The following is a 23795-nucleotide window of genomic DNA, read 5'->3' as shown; positions in this document are numbered from 1 at the left end:
ATGAATACAGGATGGCAGGTGCTATATTTGAATACACACAGTATACAGAATAAGGTGGATGGTCTTGTTGTGCTGTTAGGGATTGGCAGATAGAAATTGTTGGCATCACTGACTCATACCTGAAAAAAGCTGATAGTTGGGAGCTGAACATCTAAAGATAGACGTTGTATCAAAAGGATAGGCAGGTAGACAGAGGGGACGGGGTGACTCTTGGTAAACAATGAAATCAAATCTTTATAAAGAGACGGCAGGATCAAAAGATTGTGAATCTTTGTGGGTAAAGTTGAGAAACTGCAAAGGTAAAAAGACCATGATGGGATTTAGAAACAGGCCTTTGAATAATAGCCAATATGTGGGATACATATTACAATGGGAGATAGACAATGCATGTAAAAAGGGCAATGTTACAATAGTCAAGGGGGATTTTGATATACAGGTAGATTGGGAAAATCAGGTTGGCACCTGATTGCAAGATAAGGAATTTGAAGAATGCCTACAAGATGGCTTTTTAGAGCAATTTGTGGTTGAACCTCCTAGGGGAAAGGTACTACTGGACTGGGTGTTGTGTAATGAACCAGATTTGATAAGGTGGAGGAACCCATAGGAGGTAGTGATCATAATAGGATAGAATTCACCCGGCAGTTTGAGAGGAAGATAAAGTCAGATGCATCAGTATTACAGTGCATTAAAGAAAATTACAGCGGCATGAGAGAGAAGCTGGTCAAAGTTGGCTAGAAGAAGATGCTAGCAGGGATGATGTCAGAACAACAATGGCTGGAGTTTCTGGGGGCAATTTGGAAGTTGCTGGATAGATACATTGCAAAGATGAAGAACTATTCTAAAGGAAGGATGAGGCAACCATGACTTACAAGGGAAGTCAAACGCAGCATAAAAGGAAAAGGAGATGAAGTAAAGCAAAAAATTCGTGGGAAGTCAGAGGATTGGGAAGCTTTTAAGAACCAACAGAAAGCAACTAAAAAGCCTATAAGGAGAGAAAAGATGAAATATGAAGGAAAGCTGGCCAATAAAAGAGAATACCAAAAGTTTTTTTCAGATATATACAGAGTGAAAGAGAGACAAAAGTGGATATCAGACCTTGGGAAAATTACACTAAAGAGGTAATAATGGGAGGAAAGAAATGGTGGACAAATTTAATGCATCTTGCATCAATCTTCCCTGTGGAGGACACCAGCAGACTGTCTTGGGCTAGAAGTGAGTGTTGTTGGTATTATGAAGGAAAAGGTGCTTGGAAAGCTAAAAGGTATGAAGATAGATAAGTCACCTGGACCAGATAGGATCCAACCCAGGGTTCTGAAAGGGATAACTGGAGAGATTGTGGAAGCATTAGTAATGATCTTTAAAGAATCACTAGAATCTGGTATGGTTCCAGGCAACTGGAAAATTGCAATGTCACTCTTTTGAGAAGGGATGGATACAGCAGAGAGGAAATTATAGGCCAGTTGCCCTGATTTCAGTGATTGGGAAGACATTGAGAGTCCATTATAATTGATGAGATTTTGGGGTACTTGATAAAATAGGCCAAAGTCAGCATGGTTTCCTTAAGGGGAAAACTTGTCTGATGAATCTGTTTGAATTATTTAAGTAATTTGTTTTTGTACTCTGAAGAGTAAGGAAGTTATGATAAATGTTTACAAAACACTAATTCAGCCACAAATGGACTATCATGTCTTGTTCTGAAGAGCACTTTAAAGGAGCAATGTGAAGGATTTAGAGAGTATATGGGAGAGATTCCCTGGAATAATTCCAGGGATGAAGCATTTATCATGGACAGACCAAAGAACATAAAAAGTAGGAGTAGGAAAAAACCATTCAGCTCTTCAAACCTGCTGGTCTTTGACCTCACACCATTTTCCTACCCAATCCTGATATACTTTGATTACTGATACATATAACCATTTAACAATTACAGCATGGAAACAGCCCAGCTCGGCCCTTCTAGTCTGTGCCGAATGCTTACTCTCACCTAGTCCCACCGACCTGCACTCAGCCCATAACCCTCCATTCCTTTCCTGTCCATATACCTATCCAACTTTACTTTAAAAGACAATATCGAACCTGCCTCTACCACTTCTACTGGAATCTCACTCCACACAGCTACCACTCTCTGAGTAAAGAAGTTCCCCCTCGTGTTACCCCTAAACTTTTGCCCCCAACTCTCAACTCATGTCCTCTTGTTTGAATCTTCCCTACTCTCAATGGAAAAAGCCTATCCACGTCAACTCTATCTATCCCCCTCATAACTTTAAATACCTCTATCAAGTCCCCCCTCAACCTTCTATGCTCCAAAGAATAAAGACCTAACTTGTTCAACCTTTCTCTCTAACTTAGGTGCTGAAACCCAGGTAACATTCTAGTAAATCTTCTCTGTACTCTCTCTATTTTGTTGACATCTTTCCTATAATTTGGTAGTTAGAACTGTACACAATACTCCAAATTTGGCCTTACCAATGCCTTGTACAATTTCAACATTACACCCAACTCCTATTCTCAATGCTCTGATTTATGAAGGCCAACATACCAAAAGCTTTCTTCACCATCCTATTCACATGAGATTCCACCTTCAGGGAACTATGCACCATTATTCCTAGATCACTATGTTCTACTGCATTCTTCAATGCCCTACCATTTACCATATATGTCCTATTTTGATTAGTCCTACCACAATGTATCTATCTCTATCTCTCTCTCTTTTCAATGTAATCAATAGCTGAGCCTCCACAGGTCTCCATGGTAGACAGCCTCCACAATTCACCAACCACAGAACCAAGGGAAACATCTTTCCCATATCTGTAGTTGAAAATACTTCATTTTCCCTGTTCTTCTTGAAAAAGAGGAGCATGGGAGATATTATAATAGTGGGATTTAAAATCATTGAAGGACACAACAGAGAAAATGGAGAAAAAATACCTGTTGCCAGCAGGTGGAAGAACAAGGGACACAGAATGAATGTGGTTTGCAAAAGAACCTCAAGTAATAATTAGTCTGAAAGCTCTGCCTGGGTGGGAGGAGGTCAGGGTTGTAGTATAAGTGGAAGTGTATTCAATCTTTTTTTTGAAAACTTTTTTTTATTGCATTTTTAAGTAGTTACAAAATGAAGTATGAAAAAAATGTATATAACCCTTCCCCCCTCCCCTTAACCCCTCCCCCCCTAACTGTCCTATAGGAAAAAAAAAGAGAAAGAGAAAAAAAAAGAAAGAAAGAAAGAAAGAATGCCTGGTTGTTGGAAGATCTCCACATGCTCCATGGAATTCGTAATAACTTTAATATGTATATTTATTTCTTTCCCCAAATAACCAATTGTTTCATCTTCAGAGCATCTATAGATTTAATCCTGTCTTTTGTAAATAAGGGCTCCAAATTTTCAGAAATGTTTCATATTTATCTCTTAAATTATAAGTAATTTTTTCTAATGGAATACAACCATAGATTTCTTTCTTCCAAGAGTCTATACTTAAATGTGTATCCGATTTCCAAGTAACTGCAATAGCTTTTTTGGCTACTGCCAATGCAATTTTTATAAATTCTTTCTGGTATTTATTTTGTTTGAGTTTTGGTTTTATCCCTTCAATATCACCTAATAAGAGTAATATTGGATTATGAGGAAATTGTGTTCCTGTAATTTGTTCCAGTAAAAGTCTTAAATTTGTCCAAAAAGGTTGAATTTTAGAACAAGACCATGTAGAATGTAAAAAAGTACCAGTTTCCTGGTTACATCGGAAACACTGATCCGATAAGTTTGGATTTAATTTATTTATTTTTTGTGGTGTAATATATAATTGATGTAGAAAATTATACTGCACTAATCTTAACTGAACATTTATTGTATTTGTCATATTATCAAGACATAGTCTTGACCAATTTGTTTCTTCAATTTTAATATTCAAATCACTTTCCCATTTTTGTCTTGACTTATGGACTCCTTGTTTAATTGCCTGTTTTTGAATCAAATTATACATACAAGATATAAATTTTTTAATATTTCCTTTTTGAATTAAAATTTCTATTTCATTAGGTTTCGGCAATAACATTGTTTGACCTAATTTTTCTCTTAAATAAGCCCTTAATTGAAAGTAACAAAATAAAGTGTTATTTGATACTTTATATTTATTCTTTAATTGATCAAATGACATTAATATACCTCCTTCAAAACAATTCCCTATATATCTAATCCCTTTTTGAATCCAATTATATAAAAGTTGATTGTCCATTGTGAAAGGAATAAGTCTATTTTGAATTAAAGATCTCTTTGCTAATAAAGATTTTTTTGTCTCATCATCAACATTTATCTTATTCCATAAATCAATCAAATGTTTTAATATAGGAGATTCTTTCTTTTCCCGTATCCATTTAGATTCCCATTTGTATATAAAATCTTCTGGTACGTTTTCTCCTATTTTATCTAGTTCTATTCTAACCCATGCCGGTTTATCTTTCTCGAAAAAAGATGCAATAAATCTAAGTTGATTTGCTTTATAATAATTCTTAAAATTTGGAAGTTGTAATCCTCCTAGATCAAATTTCCATGTCAATTTTTCCAACGATATTCTTGACGTCTTACCTTTCCAGAGAAATTTCCTCACATATTTGTTTAACTCTTGAAAAAACTTCTGGGGTAATTGTATTGATAATGATTGAAATAAATATTGTAGTCTAGGGAATATATTCATTTTTATAGTATTTACTCTACCTACTAATGTTATTGGTAATGCCATCCATTTATCAAGATCTTCCAAAATTTTTTTCAAAAGTGGTAAATAATTTAATTTGTATAAGTTTTTTATGTCATTATCAACTCTTATACCTAAATATTTTATACCATTTGCTGGCCATCTAAATTGAGTTATTAATCGACATTGATTATAATCTCCTTTAGTAAGAGGTAAAATTTCACTTTTATCCTAATTTATTTTATAACCCGATATTTTCCCATATTCTTCTAATCTATAAGATAATTTGCATAGTGAATGTATTGGATCTGTTAAATAAAGTAGAACATCATCAGCAAATAAGTTAATCTTGTATTCTTCCTGATTAACTCTGAAACCCTTAATATCTGGGTCCATTCTAATTAATTCAGCTAGTGGTTCTATTGCCAACACAAATAAAGCAGGTGATAATGGGCAACCTTGCCTAGTTGATCTTGTTAACTGAAATGATGTTGAAATTTGACCATTTGTCACTGCTTTAGCTTTGGGATTAGTATTTAAGGTTTTAATCCATTTTATAAATGATGTTCCTAATCCATATTTTTCCAATACCTTAAATAAATCTTGAGATTGAAAGGGAAATTGGATAAGAAAGGAAGTAGCTTGTCAGGCTTTGGACAGAGGACAGTGATATGGATGACTGGAATGCTCAAGCACATTCTTAATTTCATGATCTTTCCAAGTCAAATGTCTGCTCTGAAGCTGTTGTTGCAAAATAAACAGAGGCTTTACCTTTGAGCTTATCAATATGCTTACTCACAGAGTGTTAGTCCTCTATCTTGATCCTTCTTTTTAATGGCAAGAAATTAGTCAAGATTGAAATTCACATTAAGCAGGACTTACATTATAGGCATCTTTGATTAGCTGAACCACATTACTGGAGTCCTCTTTCAATTCTCCCACTGCAGATTTTGGAATCATGGTACTTAGCTCCTAGAATGAAGCCAAAAGATATACAAGAAGACATTTTTATTACTTCATGGTGCTAGAAGAAGACCGTAAAAAGGAAGTCTGCAGTGTAAAGAGGTATGACCTTGCAGCAAGAACCAGGAAAAATAAATAATTTAAATTGTTCGTTAGTAGTGAATACAATTTGATTATTTTTAAAACCCTTTGGGTGCTATTAGGCTCTCAAATTGGATAACTTACTGATAAACTCACAAGAGTTGTGCTTATTTGAAGCATAAATTAGAACAATTGGGTTAATAACACATTGGCAACATCTGTATTTTGCTTTGTTTAGGTTCAGCTTTTGTGAAGATTTAAGTAACTTTTATGTTCCATGCTCAAGTCTTCATACCCTGTCTGTTGATTCTTTATTCCTTCCCCTTTCAGGTAGTTAACCATCATTAAATGTATCTGTGCTATTCAATAAAGTGTAGAATTTTTCTTTTTTTGTCTATTGTACATTTCTCAAAAAAAAAATCCCATACCCAAAGATAAAACACATTTAATCTTTAAAGTACAACATAATTTTTTCTGCATAGAAATGTGACTCCTATTTATGGAAGAAGGGAGCTATTATACTTTTGGCTATCTTTGGGAACAACAAAAATTAAATTTTTTGTTAACAGCTGGCTGAATGGTGACTTTAATTATTATCCAATAGAGAAGAACTCAATGTGACATATATCCCGGGACAGACACTGGCTGTGTCCGGTGTTCCTTCTCTCCGCCTGGTTTAGTGTGTGCATTTTGGTCTTGCCCTCTGCTTGATGGCTATTGGGCACTGGTTTTGGGGGTGACACTGAGACCTTGCCTGCTTATAGCTGTATTTGGTGTGCAGATGATGTTTTGGGTTTAAATGCAAACCAGTCGGATATCATTGCAGTTACATCACTTTTGGCCCGTAGGAGAACCTTGCTGGTCTGGAAATCTGCCACTCCCCCATCTGCTGCTGCTTCGTTAGAGGGCGTAATGTTTTTTCTGAAACTAGAAAGGATTAAATTCACTCTGAGGGGACTGTGAAAAAGTTCTATTTGAAATGGGAACCTTTCTTGTTATATTTTGGGAGTCTTAAGGAATTAGCTACTAGTTGAGGGCATTTGATCGTACTTGGGAAGTTGCCTCCCTTTTAACACGCATATGGTTTACCTCACAGGGTGACTGATGAATTGTAATATGAGTGTATTCTGGATCATCTGACATGTTGTAGATGTGTGTGGGCCTTCGTCTTGAAGGAGTGTGGGGATATGGCTGTGAAATGTCCATACTTGTATTTGTGAAGCGTTGTGTTGTAAATACATCAGCTGCCAAGGTATGTTTGGGGAGGGTGGATGAGGGGAAGTTTGTTTAGGGGTAAGATATAAAAGCAAAATGGAGGAAAATGTAATCCATTATGTATTCTGTATTGTGTCATTCCTTCAATAAAAATATAATTGATAAATAAAGAGAAGAACTCAATGCAAGTTAAACTTAGCATGTTAACTTTACCCTAGACAAAACAGCATTTAGTTCACAGCATTTTGGATCATTTATTTGGTATGTACAGTTCACATCAGGGGGCAATCCAGTAGAAGACTGGTTCTCCTTGTTTAGAGAAGAAAAAAAAGCATGTGGAAGACAAACTCTTGATTAAATATTATAAAAGTCATGGTTAATTGATATTTTGATGTTTTCTCCCACGCCTCTGAGATCAGAAAAATGTTTCCTGACTTCCCTATTATCAATTGTTAATTGTTACAGTTTGTATTCAAGATGTTTTGTTCTTCTTTCACATTTTTAAGGTAAAATTCTATAAATTATTAGTTGATCAATTTATATTTTTGTGAAAGCCAATTGCAAAGGCTTTCTTTTATGATAGGTAACTTGGCACTTTTCACTTTTCTGTGAAATCATATCACGATCATGGAGTTCTGCAACAATTCAATGGCAAAATTATACTATAACAAATGAACTAACACACTGACTTTATTGTCAATAGTTAAATATTAACTTTTGTCTGAAATGATTACCTGGTATATTGGCATTATTTTATTTGTAACGGCAAAAATCGGTTGAATGTTATTTTCTGCCAACTTATCAGCCAGCTCAGCCACAGATGGATAGTCCTAGAAAACAGACATCAGAAAAAAAGATAAAATGCCTTATTAACATCAAGATAGGGGAAATGAACAGCAACTGTTATATAACACATTGACCAACAATAGGATTAGTATTTATAGAAAACACAAAAGAATTCATGGCTTCATTCAGAAACGAAACTAGCTTTGTGGGTCAGCATCTCAACTAATTAACCACCAGATTTTCTTTTACATTGAATTCAAATGGAAAACTCAGCTTGATAAATGAAGACTACCCAGCTCCACAATGAACATTGACTGGTTGATTCATAGCTTGTGACTGTGCTGCCCATAATTTCAGCTGCCTTGACTCAAATTCAGAAGTATCAGACAATCTTTCTATATGGGACTCCCATTCCAGATAGTGCAGTGGTACCAATATTGCACACTCAATAGTTATGATTCTGTTATCAAATTTCAATTCTTCAGTGATGGTGTGACTTTTCAAATCATCAATAATTGACATGCAATAATTTGCTTGTCCAAGACACTAGAGTATCTACTTTTGGCTCTGTTGCTATCTTAAGTAGAAATCGTTTTCTGTGATTGCAGAAGTAACCCAATATTGCATTGCATTTCCTTCCATTTTGAATCCCATGTTGAGATAGGACTGAAACAGATTGGTGGAGTATTGACGGGATGAGAGAGTTCTTAGTTATTCAGGGGAGATTTACTGGGCTAATTCCAGGAACTAAGTATTTTTGTTTCATCGACAGACTGAAGAACATATTAAGTAGGAGTATAAAAGAGCATTCAGCTCTTCAAACCTGCTGGTCTTTGAACTCACACCATTTTCCTACCCTATCCTGATATACTTTGATTACTAATAAATATCTATTTTTTCAATGTAGTCAATAGCTGAGCCTCCACAGGTCTCCATGATAGACAACCTCCACAATTCACAAACTACAGAGCCAAGGGAAGCATATTCCCCATATCTGTAGTTGAAAATACTTCATTTTTCCTGTTCCTCTTGAAACAGAAGAGCATGAGAGGGAATATAATAGTGGGATTTAAAATCAGTAAAGAACCCAACAGAGAAAATGGAGAAAAAAACATTTATTGGTAGAAGGGGCAAGAACAAGAGACAGAGAATGAATGTGATTTGTAAAAGAACCTCAAGTAATAGGTGGTAAAGATGACATTAGCAAGAGTTGTGATTCTGTTAGTAAATTTCAATTCTTCATTGATGGTGGGGCTTTTGAAGTCAATTAAATAATATGCATAAATTTGTTTGTCCAAGACATGAGAGCATTGTCTATATTTATTTTCAACTCTGCAGCTATCTTAGGTGGAAAGCTTTCCTCTGTGATTACAGAAATAACACAATACTGCTCGGCACTCATTTTCTTACATCTTGAGCCCCAGGTTTGTGGTCAAACATGCATTTTTGTGAAATTTTCTGTCTAGTCTGTGGTTGTATTATTTTAGTTTGCTTTCACGGCATCAATGGCAAAGCCAGCATCTCTTAGTCAACCTTCATCACCAAAGATGCTTTCTTGGACTGTTGCCACCAATGTAACGGAGATATTCTGACTAGTGTATCACTATTTTGGTAGCATTTACTGGTTTACTGGGCCACTTCAGAGCTCAGTTAAAATTCAACTACATTCCTCTTGTTGTTAAGTCAAATATAGTGCAGTCTGGCTAAGGACAGCCAGGCACCAGTTAATCCATCCAAGACTATAAATATTTCTCAAATACTGCATTGTGTTGCTATATGAGCCATTGGTGAGTAATGGGTACAACAGTGAACCAATGATTATCATTTGCAATCCCAATTTATACTGAAGTGGATCAGTACTTGGAACTATGATGTGGTGGCCGTACAGAGTCTTGGATGGCTCAGGGACAGGAATGGTCACTTCAAGTGCTGGGTTTTAGATGTTTCAGAAAGGACAGGGAGGGAGGCAAAAGAGGTGGGGGTGTGGCACTGTTGATCACAGATAGTGTCACAGCTGCAGAAAAGGAGGACGTCATGGAGGGATTGTCTACGGAGTCTCTGTGGGTGGAGGTTAGGAACAGGAAGGGGTCAATAACTCTACTGGGTGTTTTTTACTGGCTACCCAATAGTAACAGGGATATTGAGGAGCAGATAGGGAAACAGATCCTGGAAAGGTGCAATAATAACAGAGTTGTTGTGGTGGGAGATTTTAATTTCCCAAATATCTATTGGCATCTCCCTAGAGCAAGGGGTTTAGATGGGCTGGAGTTTGTTAGGTGTGTTCAGGAAAGTTTCTTGACACAATATGTAGATAAGCCTACAAGAGGAGAGACTGTACTTGATTTGGTATTGGGAAATGAATCTGGTCAGGTGTCTGATCTCTCAGTGGGAGAGCATTTTGGAGATAGTGATCATAATTCTATCTCCTTTACAACAGCATTGGAGAGAGATAGGAATAGACAAGTTAGAAACGCGTTTAATTGGAGTAAGGGGAATTATGAGGCTCTCAGGCAGGAACTTGGAAGCTTAAATTGGGAACAGATGTTCTCAGAGAAAGGTATGGAAGAAATGTGGCAAATATTCAGGGGATTTTTGTGTGGAGTTCTACATATATACGTTCCAATGAGACAGGGAAGTTATGGTAGGGTACAGGAACCGTGATGTATAAAGGCTGTAGTAAATCTAGTCAAGAAGAAAAGAAAAGCTTACAAAAGGTTCATGGAGCTAGGTAATGTTAGAGATCTAGAAGATTATAAGGCTAACAGGAAGGAGCTGAAGACAGAAATTAGGAGAGCCAGAAGGGGCCATGAGAAGGCCTTGGCAGACAGGATTAAGGAAAACCCCAAGGCATTCTACAAGTATGTGAAGAGCAAGAGGATAAGACATGAAAGAATAGGACCTATAAGTGTGACAGTGGGAAAGTGTGTATGGAACCAGAAGAAATAGCAGAGGTGTTTGTATTTACTGTGAATGCCCACAACAAAATGAATCACAGGGTTGTATATAGTGACATATGGTATATGTACTTTGATAATTAATTTACTTTGAACTTTGAAATCTATAGTATGTTTTATATTTTGAGGTTGGATTTTCAACAAACAGTGATTGAGATTGAGATTTGGACCATGGGGATTGTCACTGCCACTGCTTTGCCTTTTTGACACAGTAGCCTCTACTGTGAGAAGTGATAGCTGTCAGGCTTTCTACTGCCTTGTAAATGGGCATTATTGTATGTATTGGAAGATCTCATTCTACATAATTCCTGTTGTAAGGCTGAACTTGCCAGCAAAGTTAGAACTTAAAAGTTATGCTTTGATGAACTTCAACAAGGTGTGAGATACAATACCCATTTATTTCCCTTTGCTACTCATCCATCCTTGTGCCAACTAAATGAAGCCTAACAAATAACTGGAAGCCAATGCTGAACCTCCCTCTGAAACAGTCCCCTTGAGTCAAAGCAAATAAGGAATGGGCGAATGTTCTGCCATCAACCAAGTGACATTGCTTCTCAGCTGCAACATTTAGGCCCCTCATTGAATGCTTGGACAGTTCCGTTCACGTGGACAACTTAGAGGTTACACTTACATATTTTGTGTTGTCTTCATAAATGCCATTTTTATTGAGATGGCATTTGCCATCATTGGGTGTTAGGATTCCTCCAAGCTTCCCATCTCCAGCAAAGTGAAATCCATCATCTGAAGTGTAAACAAGAAGCCGTGTGACGTTGCGCCACCCAATCTGCTCCTGTGGGGAACAATGTTCATTTTAGCCAGGTATATAACTTCTATGCAAGCTTTTACAAAGATATATGTTTCAATCATTTTAATATTTATTGGCTCACTTGAAAATGTACAGAAGCAATATTTAAATTTCATACTTTCAGCTTATACTAATGGGCAGGGGCAGCAGACAGCGACAGAGAGAGTGATTGAGTAACAGAGAGAGAATTTCAGTAGATGTGGAGCAAGTTGGCATCCCTACTGATGTTTTGTTCCTTGCCCCAACTCAGTTTCCTATTTTCTCCTTGTGGCAAAGAATAGTCAAAAGTTTCCATCTGTGTGAGTGTATGCAAGTGACATTTAAGTAAGGGAAATACAGCAAATGCCTTTTCACCTTTGCAGACAATGTCCATCATATTGCTGTTTAGACTAAAGCTGGCAGCTTGGCCTTAGAATTCTTTGGAAGAATTATTAAGTACATGCAGTGTTTACCTGGAGATACTAAACAAAGATTGTACACTTTGTTGCTGTTGTTTCATATGGCAGGTGTTTACCCTTCAAACTTCTAATTGTTTTTTTGTCAAGCCAGTCCTCCAGCTCCTGGCCACGTCAATGGACCATGGAAAAGCTGTCTCAGATCTTGGTGAGAGTGCATGATTGGACCAGGGGGAGGACGTCCTGGGTCGGGGCACCACAAGGGCAGGCTGGGGTTTGTCAAGTGCCCCATTGGTTTAGTGCTTGTGCTCTTTTGGATGCCGACTTCTGAGTCTATTTGCAGCTGTTCAGTTTTTTTTTCTGGTAGCAATAGTAAAGCCCAGAAGGAGCAAGGTCCCTCCATGACTTAGCATGTAGACATCATGTGGAGGTTTGCGTGCTTCAAGGACTCCATCAGGCGATGCCAGCTCAGGGCCACCCATGTTGGAGCGGCTGTGGATGAGAAGCCAGATGAAGATTGATCCAATAGACAGACTCATGTCTGCCTTCCCAGGCACGCTTCATCATGAATCAATTGTACACTAATTGCTTTAAAAGCAAGCAAAGTAAATGTAACAGTTAAAATTTCTTCACTTATTTGCAAAACAATGAAAGACACAGGCAAGCCAAGGAGTAAAACTCAAGAAATATGCCAAGTAGTGAAAATTGGGCCATGATTGAGGAGAGCGAAGGACCTGGGAAAGCAGCCTGAGATGGATGGTGGAAGTGAAAGCCAATGCTATCTGCACGGTACAGTTGTAAGTCTGGGTACAGTTAAGCTCTGCCTTACCCCACACACTGCTGCTTGCATCATGGCATCCAGGCCCGCCTCCGGAGGATCCAGGTTTCCAGAAATAGATTGTTTTCCGACTTCTGTAGCGAATACATTTGCATTATCTGTCAGCTTGAGGACATGCTTGAAATCAAACGGAGGCTGACATGCCTCATTCTTATCAGGGCATGGATTTTTCAGTTTCTCCTGGTGGGTGTTAACGAAGGGTAGTACCGTCTTGTCCACAAAAGAACCAAATCCTACAAGCAAGGGAAGTCATTATTTAAGAGTTTGTTGTGGATTTTATTTATTTACATTGGATGTTAATTGGTTACTCAACCATGAGAAAGTCTAGTACCATGTACACAAGAAATTCTGCTTTGCTGGAAATCCAAAGCAACATACTGAAAATGCTGGAGGAACTCAGCAGGGGGAAGACCCTCCCACCCAGCTTCACCTGTCACCTTCTAGCTATCCTCTTTCCCTTCCTCCCACCTTTTTATTCTGGCATCTTGCCTTTCCTTTCCAGCCCTGAAGAAGGGTCTCAGCCCAAAACATCGACTGTTTATTCATTTCCATAGATGCTGCCTCTCCTGCTGAGTTCCTCCAGCATTTTCTGTGTGTTGTAACCTGGCACAAAGACCAGATTGTTATTTGGAAGCCAGTGTTTACTGTTGTTGCTTCCACTTAACTAGCTGCTATTATCTCAGATGCATTATAATCATTTACCAGAACTGAACAGTCACCTTCCAAATCTTGATGTACATTATGCTTAATGTTGTCAATGGACAAAAAGAGCTTAAGAAAATGTTTCCTGTAAAGCCACATTAGTTTCATAGCTATTGAGTGATATAAAGCTAATGCTTATTGCAGTATAAAACAAATTCCCTCCTGTAGTACCTCAAAATGAAAAAGTTGTCTTTAAGTAGAATGCAAATTTAATCAGAGTCAGAATTAGGCATATTATCACTGGTGTATGTTGTGAAATGTGTTACTTTGCAGCAGCACAACAGTGCAAGACACAACAATTACTAATTAAATAAATATTGCAAAAGATAAATAATGCGATAGTGTTCATGGGTTCATGCACCATTCAGAAATCTGATGTTGAAGGAGAAGAATCTGTTTCTAAAACATTTTGTATGCTCTTCAGGCTCCTGTACCTCCTCCCCAAGGGTAGTAAGTAGAAAGGGCCTGTCCCAAGTGGCGGGGGTCCTTAATGATGGATACTGCCCTCTAGAGGCACTACCTCATGAAGATGTTCTTGATAGTAGTAAGGCCTACACTGGCTAAAGCTACAACCCTCTGCTGCCTCCTGTGATCCTGTACTTTGGAGGCTACAATCCAGGCTGTAATGCAACCAGTCAGAATACTCTCCACTGTACATCTGTAAATAGTTGCAGAGTCTTTGGTGACATGCAAGATCTCCTAAAACCCTTAATGGAATAGAATCACTGGTGTGTCACCTTCATGACTGCATCAATATGTTGTGTCCAAAATAGATTTTTTGAGATGTTGATGCCCAGGAATTTAAAGCTGCTCGCTCTTTCCACAACTGACCCTTTTTAGTTCATTTTCCAACAGAAAATTGGTTCCATGGAATAATGTAACTGGCATTTGTGGTAATAAGACAGCATTAAAAAAGCATCATAGCAATGTTTTTTATTGAGGAAATATTGAGAAGGCAGGAGCAAGTAAGTGTTCTTCTGAAGATTGCTGTCTTGGTCACCTGCAAGCAATTTTATGAAAATCTGTTATTTTTAAGAATATTGAAAAATTTGAGTTTTATTTCATTGATATTTGAGAATAAAACCATTTGTTAATGTTTCACCAAACAAACACAGTGTTGTACCAGTAATAAAAGAGAAAACTACACCGGATTGCAGTGGATAACCTGAGTTTTAGAACTAAGCAAGCTGTACATGTGATATTGACCAGTTGCTGACTTTCTTAATCATGGTCAGGGTGCAGCAATATATTTCTTGAGGAAATCTTCAATTCCTCAAGAAGGAATGATGAGAAAATGTAATTCTCCACCACAGGAGCACTCAAGGAGCACAGGGTGAGTGACACTTAAATGTATGTTGAGGCCCAATTATTTCTAAGTTATAACCAGTATTGAAAGGTTTATATTTTATTTAATATTTCTGATTATATCTTAATCCTTAAAACTGTGAATTAAACTCAGATGAAAAACAGGTTCTTGAACTGCCAATTAAACATGACCTTAATGAAATTCATATCTAATAAATCCTCTTTTTAAAATTATGCTCTGCCCTAAGACAGGAAAGCATCCTTTACTGTGGAAGATGACAGCTTCCCTCCAAGTCTGTGAAACAAAATGCAGACTTTGAAAGGATATGTAATTCTACTAGATTTCTGAGCTTCTTAATTCATAGTAAGCAAAACAGAACATGGTGGGCTCACCAATTTTGATAGATTTAGTGACACTTGTCAAGGCTTCAAGGAGCTCTTTTCCCAGGTTTTTTACTTTCTGCAAGTCATCTTTCATGGAATAGGACAGGTCCATGAGATAGTACAGATCAATAGGGTAACCTTCAGCACGCTTAAATTTCACCGAGACTACTGCCGGGCTACCTAAAACACAAAGCAATGTATATATTAAGGAACCAGTAACCAAAAACTGAAGAGGAACAGTTTTACTGTTCTTTGTTCTCTGCTTCATGGGGCAATCTTAAAACTTTCAGCAATTTAATGTTGCACAATGTAAGTTACAAAATAACATATCATCAGTTTTTTTTATATGATTTGACTCTGCTCCAAAGCCCTAAGTGGTATATCAATAATCTATTGGTTAACTCCAGAAATTCCAAATGTACCTCCCAAAGGCGTCATCTCCTTTGCTCTTCTCTAAAACACACACACACACACACACACACACACACACACACATACACACACACACACACACACACACACACACACACACACACACACACACACACACACACACACACACACACACACACACACACACACACACACACACACACACCCCTAATTTTTGACATGCTCATTTCGATGACATTTCTGGTTAAGTCTCCTTAGACAGATTAAGCACATATTAAAGACTTCAGAACATAGGAGAATGGGGCATTTGGTTCATTGAAACTTCTCCACCATGGTTGATCTTCTAGCTTAACATATTTTCCTGCCCTTTAACAATATCTCTGTTGTGAATGCAATCAATTATGCAATCAGTGAAAGTCCCTCCACAGCTTTCAAAGATAGAAAGTTCTGAAGATTCACCGCCCTTTTCTACTAAATAAAGCCCACCCTTTATTTTAAGACTCTGATCTTTAGTTCTCAACTCCTTAGGCCGAAAAATTTTTAACTCGCTGAGCCCATGTAAAATTTAGATTTCAATGAGAGCACCTCTCATTCTTCTAAACTCGAAAGTATTATGACACATCTATGCAATATGCTCTCATATGACAAGCCTAGCTTCCCAGAAACCTGTCTGGTGAGCCTTCATCCAACAAGAGCTTTAGGTAAGGAGATTCTTGTGCTTAAATCCTCAAGCAATAGATGCCAACATACTATTTGTCTTTTACCTGTCTTCAGTGCCTTCACTGATGTCACCAAAATGCACAGGTCCTCATGAACACCAGCATTTCTCAATCATTCACCATTTAAAAAGTACTCAGAATTTCTATTTTTCTACCAAAGTGGATGGCCTTACATTTTCCATCTGCCATATCGTTGCCCATTAATTAAATATCTACTTTTTTTAACCTTCTACCCATCCTCATCACTTCCCCTATTCCCACTTAGTTTTGTGTTATCAGTTCTATTACAAATGGAACACACTCAAGAACTGTATACTCCTGCAAATAGTAATTGGCAGAAAGAAGTACAGCACAGAAACAGGCCCTTCAGCCCATTTAGTCAAGGCTGAAACCACTTAAACTGCCTGCTCCCACTGACCTGCACTGGGACCATAGCCCTCCACATCCCTACTATCCATGTACATACCTAACAAAACTTTTCTGGAACGTTGAAATCAAGCTCACGTGCACCACTTGTGCTGACAGCTCAATCCACACTTTCATGACCCTCTGAGTGAAGAATGTTCCCCTCGTGTTCTCCTTAAACTTCTCACCTTTCTCCCTTAACCCATGACTTCTGGTTGTAGTCCAACCCAACCTCAGTGGAAAAAGCCTGCTTGCATTTACCCTATCTGTACCTCTCATAATTTTGTATACATCACATCTCCTCTCAGTCTTCTACCTCCTAAAGAACAGAGTCCTAAACTATTCAGCCTTTCCTTATAACTCAGGTCCTACAGACCTGGCAACATCCTTGTGAACTTTCTCTGCACTCTTTCAATCTTGTTTAAAACTTTCTTGTGCGTAGGTGACCAAAATGCACATAATACTCCAAATTAGGCCTCACCAACATTTTATGCAACTTCAACATAACATCCCATCTTCAGTACTCAGTACAGCCAATGTGCCAAAAGCTTTCTAGTTGTTACCAGTTACTTCCTAAATTGAGAATACCAACCTCAGGAGAGGGAATAAATTGTTTATACATAGTCATTGTGGCCTTTCATCATATAGGAACTTTGTCAGGACATGATATTCCAGTGAAACAATCAGAATACATGGGTAAATGATTTGAGATCTTAACACAGCTCTACATATTAATATAGAAGGATTTAATTTGAAATCAATTAACATACTTGCAGACTGCGAGTACTCTTAGCACTCACTGATGTAGCTTGAAAGAGACATTGATGGCAGTGTCTTTGAAAGGGATTGAGATTTTGTACAATGGAAGAGAGAAATAAAATAACTGAAAATATATCTGTGCAATGGAATGACTGCATTGTAGTTCATTCAACTCTTCTTTGCAATTTCATTGAAATCATTGGAACTGAATGCCCATGGGTGAGTACAACTAACAACCATGACTTTTGCTGGGTTTGGCAGTAACAATCAAAGGCAATTTTCCCCACATTTATTTATGGAAAGGCATAAATAGCAAGGCATTGAGAACAAGCCCTTAAACACATTTCCAAGAAATTCACCTGGTATTGAACATTCAATAATATTTATGGTAGCCAGAGCATTTTGCGTTCACTTTCAAAACGGTTCATTTCAGTGTGTTCAGCATGACCAATGGAAACTAAATTTCTCAGCAAAGATGTTTTCTTATATTTAATCCCAGAATGCAGATATCTTGAAGGATTCTAGATGCTGTGAGTTTATTTTAAATGTGCACATATCAACATTTGAAGCAATTAAATCTGTGAAATCTTTAATTATATCAAGTATTTTGGGTTTTTACCTTGACGAAGAGTTAGTCGAACTTCTTGGGGCTTTATTTGTACCACCTTGTTTTTATGTATTCCAAGTGGTCGGTTGTCTTCCAAATTAAGCATATTTTTGGGATTAATTATATCTGTATCTTTGCAACCTCTACTCCTGAGCAAGTCCTCAGAATCACACCGTGCAGAATTTGGTTCTCCAGCCTTCGTGAAATTCTGCATCAGAAATAGAATTATAATGCGCAGGAAATTACAATAAAAATACAAAATGTATCAATCATTAAGGAAACAGAAGAGATAATTGTGAGTACTCACTTTATATTATTTTACTTATTTAACAATATAGCGTGAGATAGAGAAACCCATGACAGCCTGATTTAACCCTAATCTAATTCTGCGACAATTTACAGTGACCAGTATGTCTTTGGACTGTGGGAGGAATCTGGTGCTTCTGCGGAAAACCCATACGTTCCAGGGGGAAGACATACAGACTTCTTACAATTGACGCCAAGATTGAACTTTGACCTCCAATACTCTGGACTGTAGTAGCATTGCACTAGCCGCTACACCATGGCTCATGTCAGAACGTACAATGAAGCCCATGTATAATCTTAGGACATTTAGGGAACGGGGATAGATTCAAAGCCCAAACCAATCCATTTTCTAGTGTTTATTTTTAAGTGGTGGAATTAGTTTTTATGTCCGGATTAAAAATGTCAATAATCAGACTTTACTATCTTTTATGCTCCCAGAATTTTAACAATGATAATGGAATTAACATTAAAATGGCAAATATGATTCCAAATTTGATGGAATCAGACACTCATATTTAACTTCTATTCGTTATAAAATTATTTGAGCTGCTTTTGATTTTAGTTATTACTTCATACTAATGGCCGAACTGTATTGAACCAAGCACTCAATCACATCAAAGCAAGAATAATTAGTGAATTTTTCAATTGCTTTACAAGCTATCTTCCCTTAAGGCAGGCTTACCAAATATTTTGCTTATAGAGCTATCCAAAAGAATCCATAATTCTTCCATAATCCTTAACCTTCATCAGTGGAGATAGGGCTCTTAAAAGTAATATATGCTATTTGCATTAAAGGAAAATTGACTGAAAATTGCACAATTTGACAATATGATAGTGGAAATCAAGTGGTGGAACACAAAGTCTTGGGAACTCAGATGATTTCTGAAGATTAATTAGGTCCAGAAATAGATATTGATCTACAGATGACTGTTTAGATAGATGATCTGGCTGCCTTACTTTCATGAAGTGAAACATATGCTGGACGAACTAAGAATACAATGGAAAATATCCTGCTTTGCTTCATGGCTTCAATCAGATTCAGCCAGAACAACTCATTTTTTCCTTCTTTCATTAGAAATTGGGATCAGTTTATTGTCATCTATATCAAGATACTATGAAAACCTTCTCACACTTACTGTTCATGCAAATCAAATTATCATACAGTGTAATGAGGTACAGAATGCAGAATGAAAGTGCATCATGGGTAAACAATAGGGTGCAAGATCATAATGGTAGATTGTGAGGTCCAGGTTCCTTCTTATTTTTCCGTCTCCTGCCTGATGGAAGGGACCATAAGACCATAATATATAGGAGCAGAATTAGGCCACTCTACCCACCGACTGATCCAATTTCCCACTCAGCCCCAATTTATGAGAGGGAAAAAGAAAGAACGTCTTGAATGGGTAGTGTCTTTGAATATGCTGGCTGCTTTTCTGAGGCATTGAGAAGTCTAGACAGAGCCCATGGGGAGAGGGCTCATCACCACGTTGTACTGAGCTGTGTCCACAATTCTGCCGTTTCTCACTGCAGTGGTCATACCATGCCATTATGCATCCAGACAGGGTGCTTTCTATGGTAGATTGATAAAATCTGTAATTTTACAAAGAGCACTCTTTTATAGTGTTGACATGACAATGTTATATCAGGGTTCTGATCAAGAGAGAATCCCGAATTATTTTTCACTGATCTAGACGTATGATTTTGTTATAGAACAATGTGACTGAGTTCTGGTATATAATTTTTCAGCACCATATTTAGAGAGCTGTCAAAGCCCAAGACACATAAAATCTCTGTGCGTGCTCAGTACTCATCTGCCAGCTGCCATATGGAGTGAATTGAATTTGCAGATCGAAGGCACCTGTTATGATAGGGATCTTAGAAAATGGCCATACATGGCTGTGCTCACTGCACCTTTGGCTGCAGGCAGTCACCAATGTACCTCTGGTGAATCATTGGACTTTTAGCCACTGTTCTAAAATGGTTTTGCTCAGGCCTAAAAATTGAAGAAAATCTTGCATAATTGGATAGGACCAGGGTGTTAGTCTCCATGGGAATCCAGTCAATTGCTTCATAATTAAAGTGCATACAGGTTATTTGACTTTTCTGTGTTTGTTAAACCCAACAACAGGTTTGAATTCTATCTGCACAATGGTGAAATTTAGCATAAGTAGAAGTTACAATTCTGTGTAATTATATGAAATGTCAGTCATTTGAAACGCATGCAAGCCAAAAGTAACTCCCTTTACCCCCGCACAATATTAAGGACTGTATTATTCTTCAAAATGATATAAACTCAGACATACAGATTGAACGATATTCAGTCACAAAGTATTTCATTACTGCTAAAGCGCAATACATCTTCAGATATGGGTGCTATACCAGGTATTACAAACTGTTCTATTCTGTCAGAGACTTACCACTGCCTTACACCAGACACAGTCTGGTCCTAACTTGATGCATTCCTTGCAAGTCTCTTCCGCTTTTGTGGGATTGCATCTAGATGATTCTGACAAGGAAAGAAAAATGAATCAGTTTCTATTACCGCTGACCACATTTACAAAAATTCCATACTGGGAAAAAAGATAATTGGCACAGACAGTTATATAAATACAGCTCTACATCATACAATAATAGATCACATTATTCAGCTTTATAATCAAGCCAATGCTCAGAAGAACCACAGAAAATCTCTGTCACTGATGGAAGATCAGAGGTTAGGACAAGTAACGGTGTTGTTCCTATCGTAGCTCCCTGTCCATTATGCTGAATGATATGTAATTGGCATCCTCCAGTGCCTCCTCTGCAGCAACTGACAACCATCCTCAATCCATTGAGATACATTTATTATGATGTAGAATTTTGAAGAAATAACTTGTTTGCATGCAAACTTATGAATGATGGACATGGGTGCATCATTCACCTCCTCAAATCTGGTCCACCTTTAAAAGAGATCTTACCAAAACTATAGGTTATCTAGATTCGGGTAGCTCACAAAAGAACTGCTATAGCAGTTCAGAGTGTAGATCACAGTCAGATGGAAAGTATGTTGATAGCTGGAACACAGATTATGGGTGTTATGCAGATTGGTGAAGAATATATATATATATATAGGTGTGTCACCATATTACTACCCTGAGATGCATTTTCTTGCAGGACTTCACAGTAAGTACAAAGGAATAGAATAGAATCATTGAAAAACAGCACACAAAGATAGACAAAGGATGGCAAAATTGTGCACATACAAAAAAAAAACAAAATAATAATAAAATAAATATTGAGAATGTGCATTGTAGAGCCCATGAGAGCAAGTCAGTGGGTTGTGAAATCAGTTGAAACGTTGGGGTGAGTGAAGTTATCCTCTCGAGTTCCGGAGCCTGATGGCCAAGGGGGAATAACTGTTCCTGAAGCTCATGACGTGGGACTGAAGGTGTGTACCTCCTTCCTGATGCCAGCAGCGAGCAGAGAGCATGGGCTGGATGGTGCGGGTCCCTGATGATGGATGCTTGGTCAATCTGAACACCCCAACAAGGTTGATTTTTAATTAGTGGCTGTCAGCAGCTATCAACACGCAGAACCTCTATTTTATGACACCTCCTCAGAATAAAACAAAAAATGATTGCCAATTTTTGAAGTGTGTGACAGTACAGGAAAAAAGTAGCTGCCAATTTAGCAAGCAAGAAACTGTAAAAAGGAAGAATATGATGCCTTTATCATTTGGGGCGTTGAGTACAGGTGTTGGGACGATATGTTACAGCTGTTCAGTTGATGGTGGGACCGCACTTGGACAATGATTTGTAGTTCTTGTCACCTCACTATAAGAAGGATGAGAGTAAGCTAGAGAGCTGGTAGAAAGGCCTCAGAAGGATGGAGCCAGTACTGGAGGACCTGAGGTAAAAGGAAACACTAAATAGGCTGGGATTGTTTTCCTTAGAGGGAAGGAGGCTGAGGGGTGACTTGTATTCTACTTTCTATGTTCTTTCAGAGGTTCACAATCTCTTTCCTTGGGCTGGAGAGCCTGAAACTAGATGGGCAGAGACTTAAGGTGAGAGGAAAAAGTTTTAAAGGACGTCTGAGGAGTAGATTTTTCACACAGGAAGTGATGGGTGTGTTGATCTAGTTGCCAGGTGAGTAGGCCTGCTTCCATGCTGTAGAATATTCCTCGATGCAATATAGGGATATGACATTAGGATTATTACCACTAACATTTTAAAGGGCTTAGGGTTTACCTTTCCTGTATGAGTCTGAAAATGCCTCTCACGAGGCTGTATGTACAACTTTAGTTGATATTCCAGTGCAACTCTATTGGACTGTTGGAGGTAGTATGCGACATTAAATAGAGATTTCATCTACCTTCTTGGGTGGACTGTAGAATTAGGAATACAAGCAAGTGAATGCATCCTGTTGCTATGGCCAATATTTCAACTACAACCACAATTGGTCAATGGGCCACCTTATCTGGCCATTGGCACCATCTTGCTCAGAAAACATTGGCTTCTTCATTTCCAATATTTACTGAAATAACAATAACAATAAATCCTTGCATTAACTGTAAAATGCTTACAGACAGCCTGAGATCATGAAAGGCACCACATATAAATTAGCTGAGTTTCCTCTTTTCCTATTAAATTCATTTCCAAATCCATTGAAGTTTCACATTAACTCACCAGCCCATTTTGTTTCCAGCACCAAGGCTAATGCGAGCTGAAGGAGGAACCACTTGACCATTTCCTGTAATTTTAAAGGAAAATTGACAGATTACTATCTTCATTTGAAATTGAATATTACATTGTAAGCTTGCTTGTTCATTAAAGTAGGTCCACTTAAGTTTATTCAGTACTGAAGCATTATACCTGTTCAGGGAGTTTACTGTTGTGTTCATCACTGCTGTATAAATCCCCCCAAGCGCAAATGCCAAGGACGTACTGGAAGAGCTGTGCAGTATCAGGATGGTCTCTTCATAAAATGCTGGAGGCTTCAATCACGTTTACCTACAGAACATTTTACACAAATTTCTCCAAGGCCACTGGGAGAACAAACAGATTGCCTGTGATTGGACTACCTGGTACTCATAAAGACATCTCATACCCTCACCTTAGTCTCTCTGACCACAGCTCCATAATATAAATCCAGCATACTGACCGCCGCTGAAACCTGAGAAACCAGTAAGAAGACCATCACTGTATGGCCTAATGAGGCAATCTCTACACTTCAGGACTGTTTTGAACAGACTAACTGGTGGATGTTCATGGAGACCGCCACAAACAGAAAAGACATAGACCTCGAGGAATATGCCTCAGCTGTCATTGCCTACATCAGTAAGTGTGCAGATGACGTTGGTGCCTCAAAAACAGTCATCTCACGGCCCCACCAGAAGCCCTGGCTGAAGGTAAAGATGTGCTCTCCATTAAAAACCTTGGATGCGGCCTTCAAGTCCAGGGACAGAACAGCTCTCAGAGTAGCCAGGTGAAACCTCTTCTTGGGCGTCAAGAG

The 23795-nt window shown here is 38.0% G+C and overlaps 1 protein-coding gene across 1 annotated transcript in view; it reads right to left on the bottom strand.

Annotated features, from left to right (window-relative positions):
* itgb2 (integrin, beta 2) overlaps positions 1 to 23795 on the bottom strand; it is a 93050-nt gene that overhangs the window by 38991 nt on the left and 30264 nt on the right. The window contains exons 2-9 of the mRNA XM_059967203.1: positions 22970 to 23033; positions 20723 to 20811; positions 18012 to 18207; positions 15126 to 15296; positions 12717 to 12958; positions 11319 to 11477; positions 7682 to 7777; positions 5571 to 5660 (exon numbers count right to left, since the gene is read on the bottom strand). Of these exons, the coding sequence (XP_059823186.1) occupies positions 5571 to 5660; positions 7682 to 7777; positions 11319 to 11477; positions 12717 to 12958; positions 15126 to 15296; positions 18012 to 18207; positions 20723 to 20811; positions 22970 to 23033 (1107 nt within the window). The remainder of the gene's footprint in view (positions 1 to 5570; positions 5661 to 7681; positions 7778 to 11318; positions 11478 to 12716; positions 12959 to 15125; positions 15297 to 18011; positions 18208 to 20722; positions 20812 to 22969; positions 23034 to 23795) is intronic.

Source organism: Hypanus sabinus, chromosome 4 (genome assembly GCF_030144855.1).
Source record: "Hypanus sabinus isolate sHypSab1 chromosome 4, sHypSab1.hap1, whole genome shotgun sequence".
Taxonomy (NCBI): Eukaryota; Metazoa; Chordata; class Chondrichthyes; order Myliobatiformes; family Dasyatidae; genus Hypanus; species Hypanus sabinus.
The sequence above is the reverse complement of the archived record's forward strand: the minus strand, read 5'-3'. Positions and strand labels throughout refer to the sequence as shown.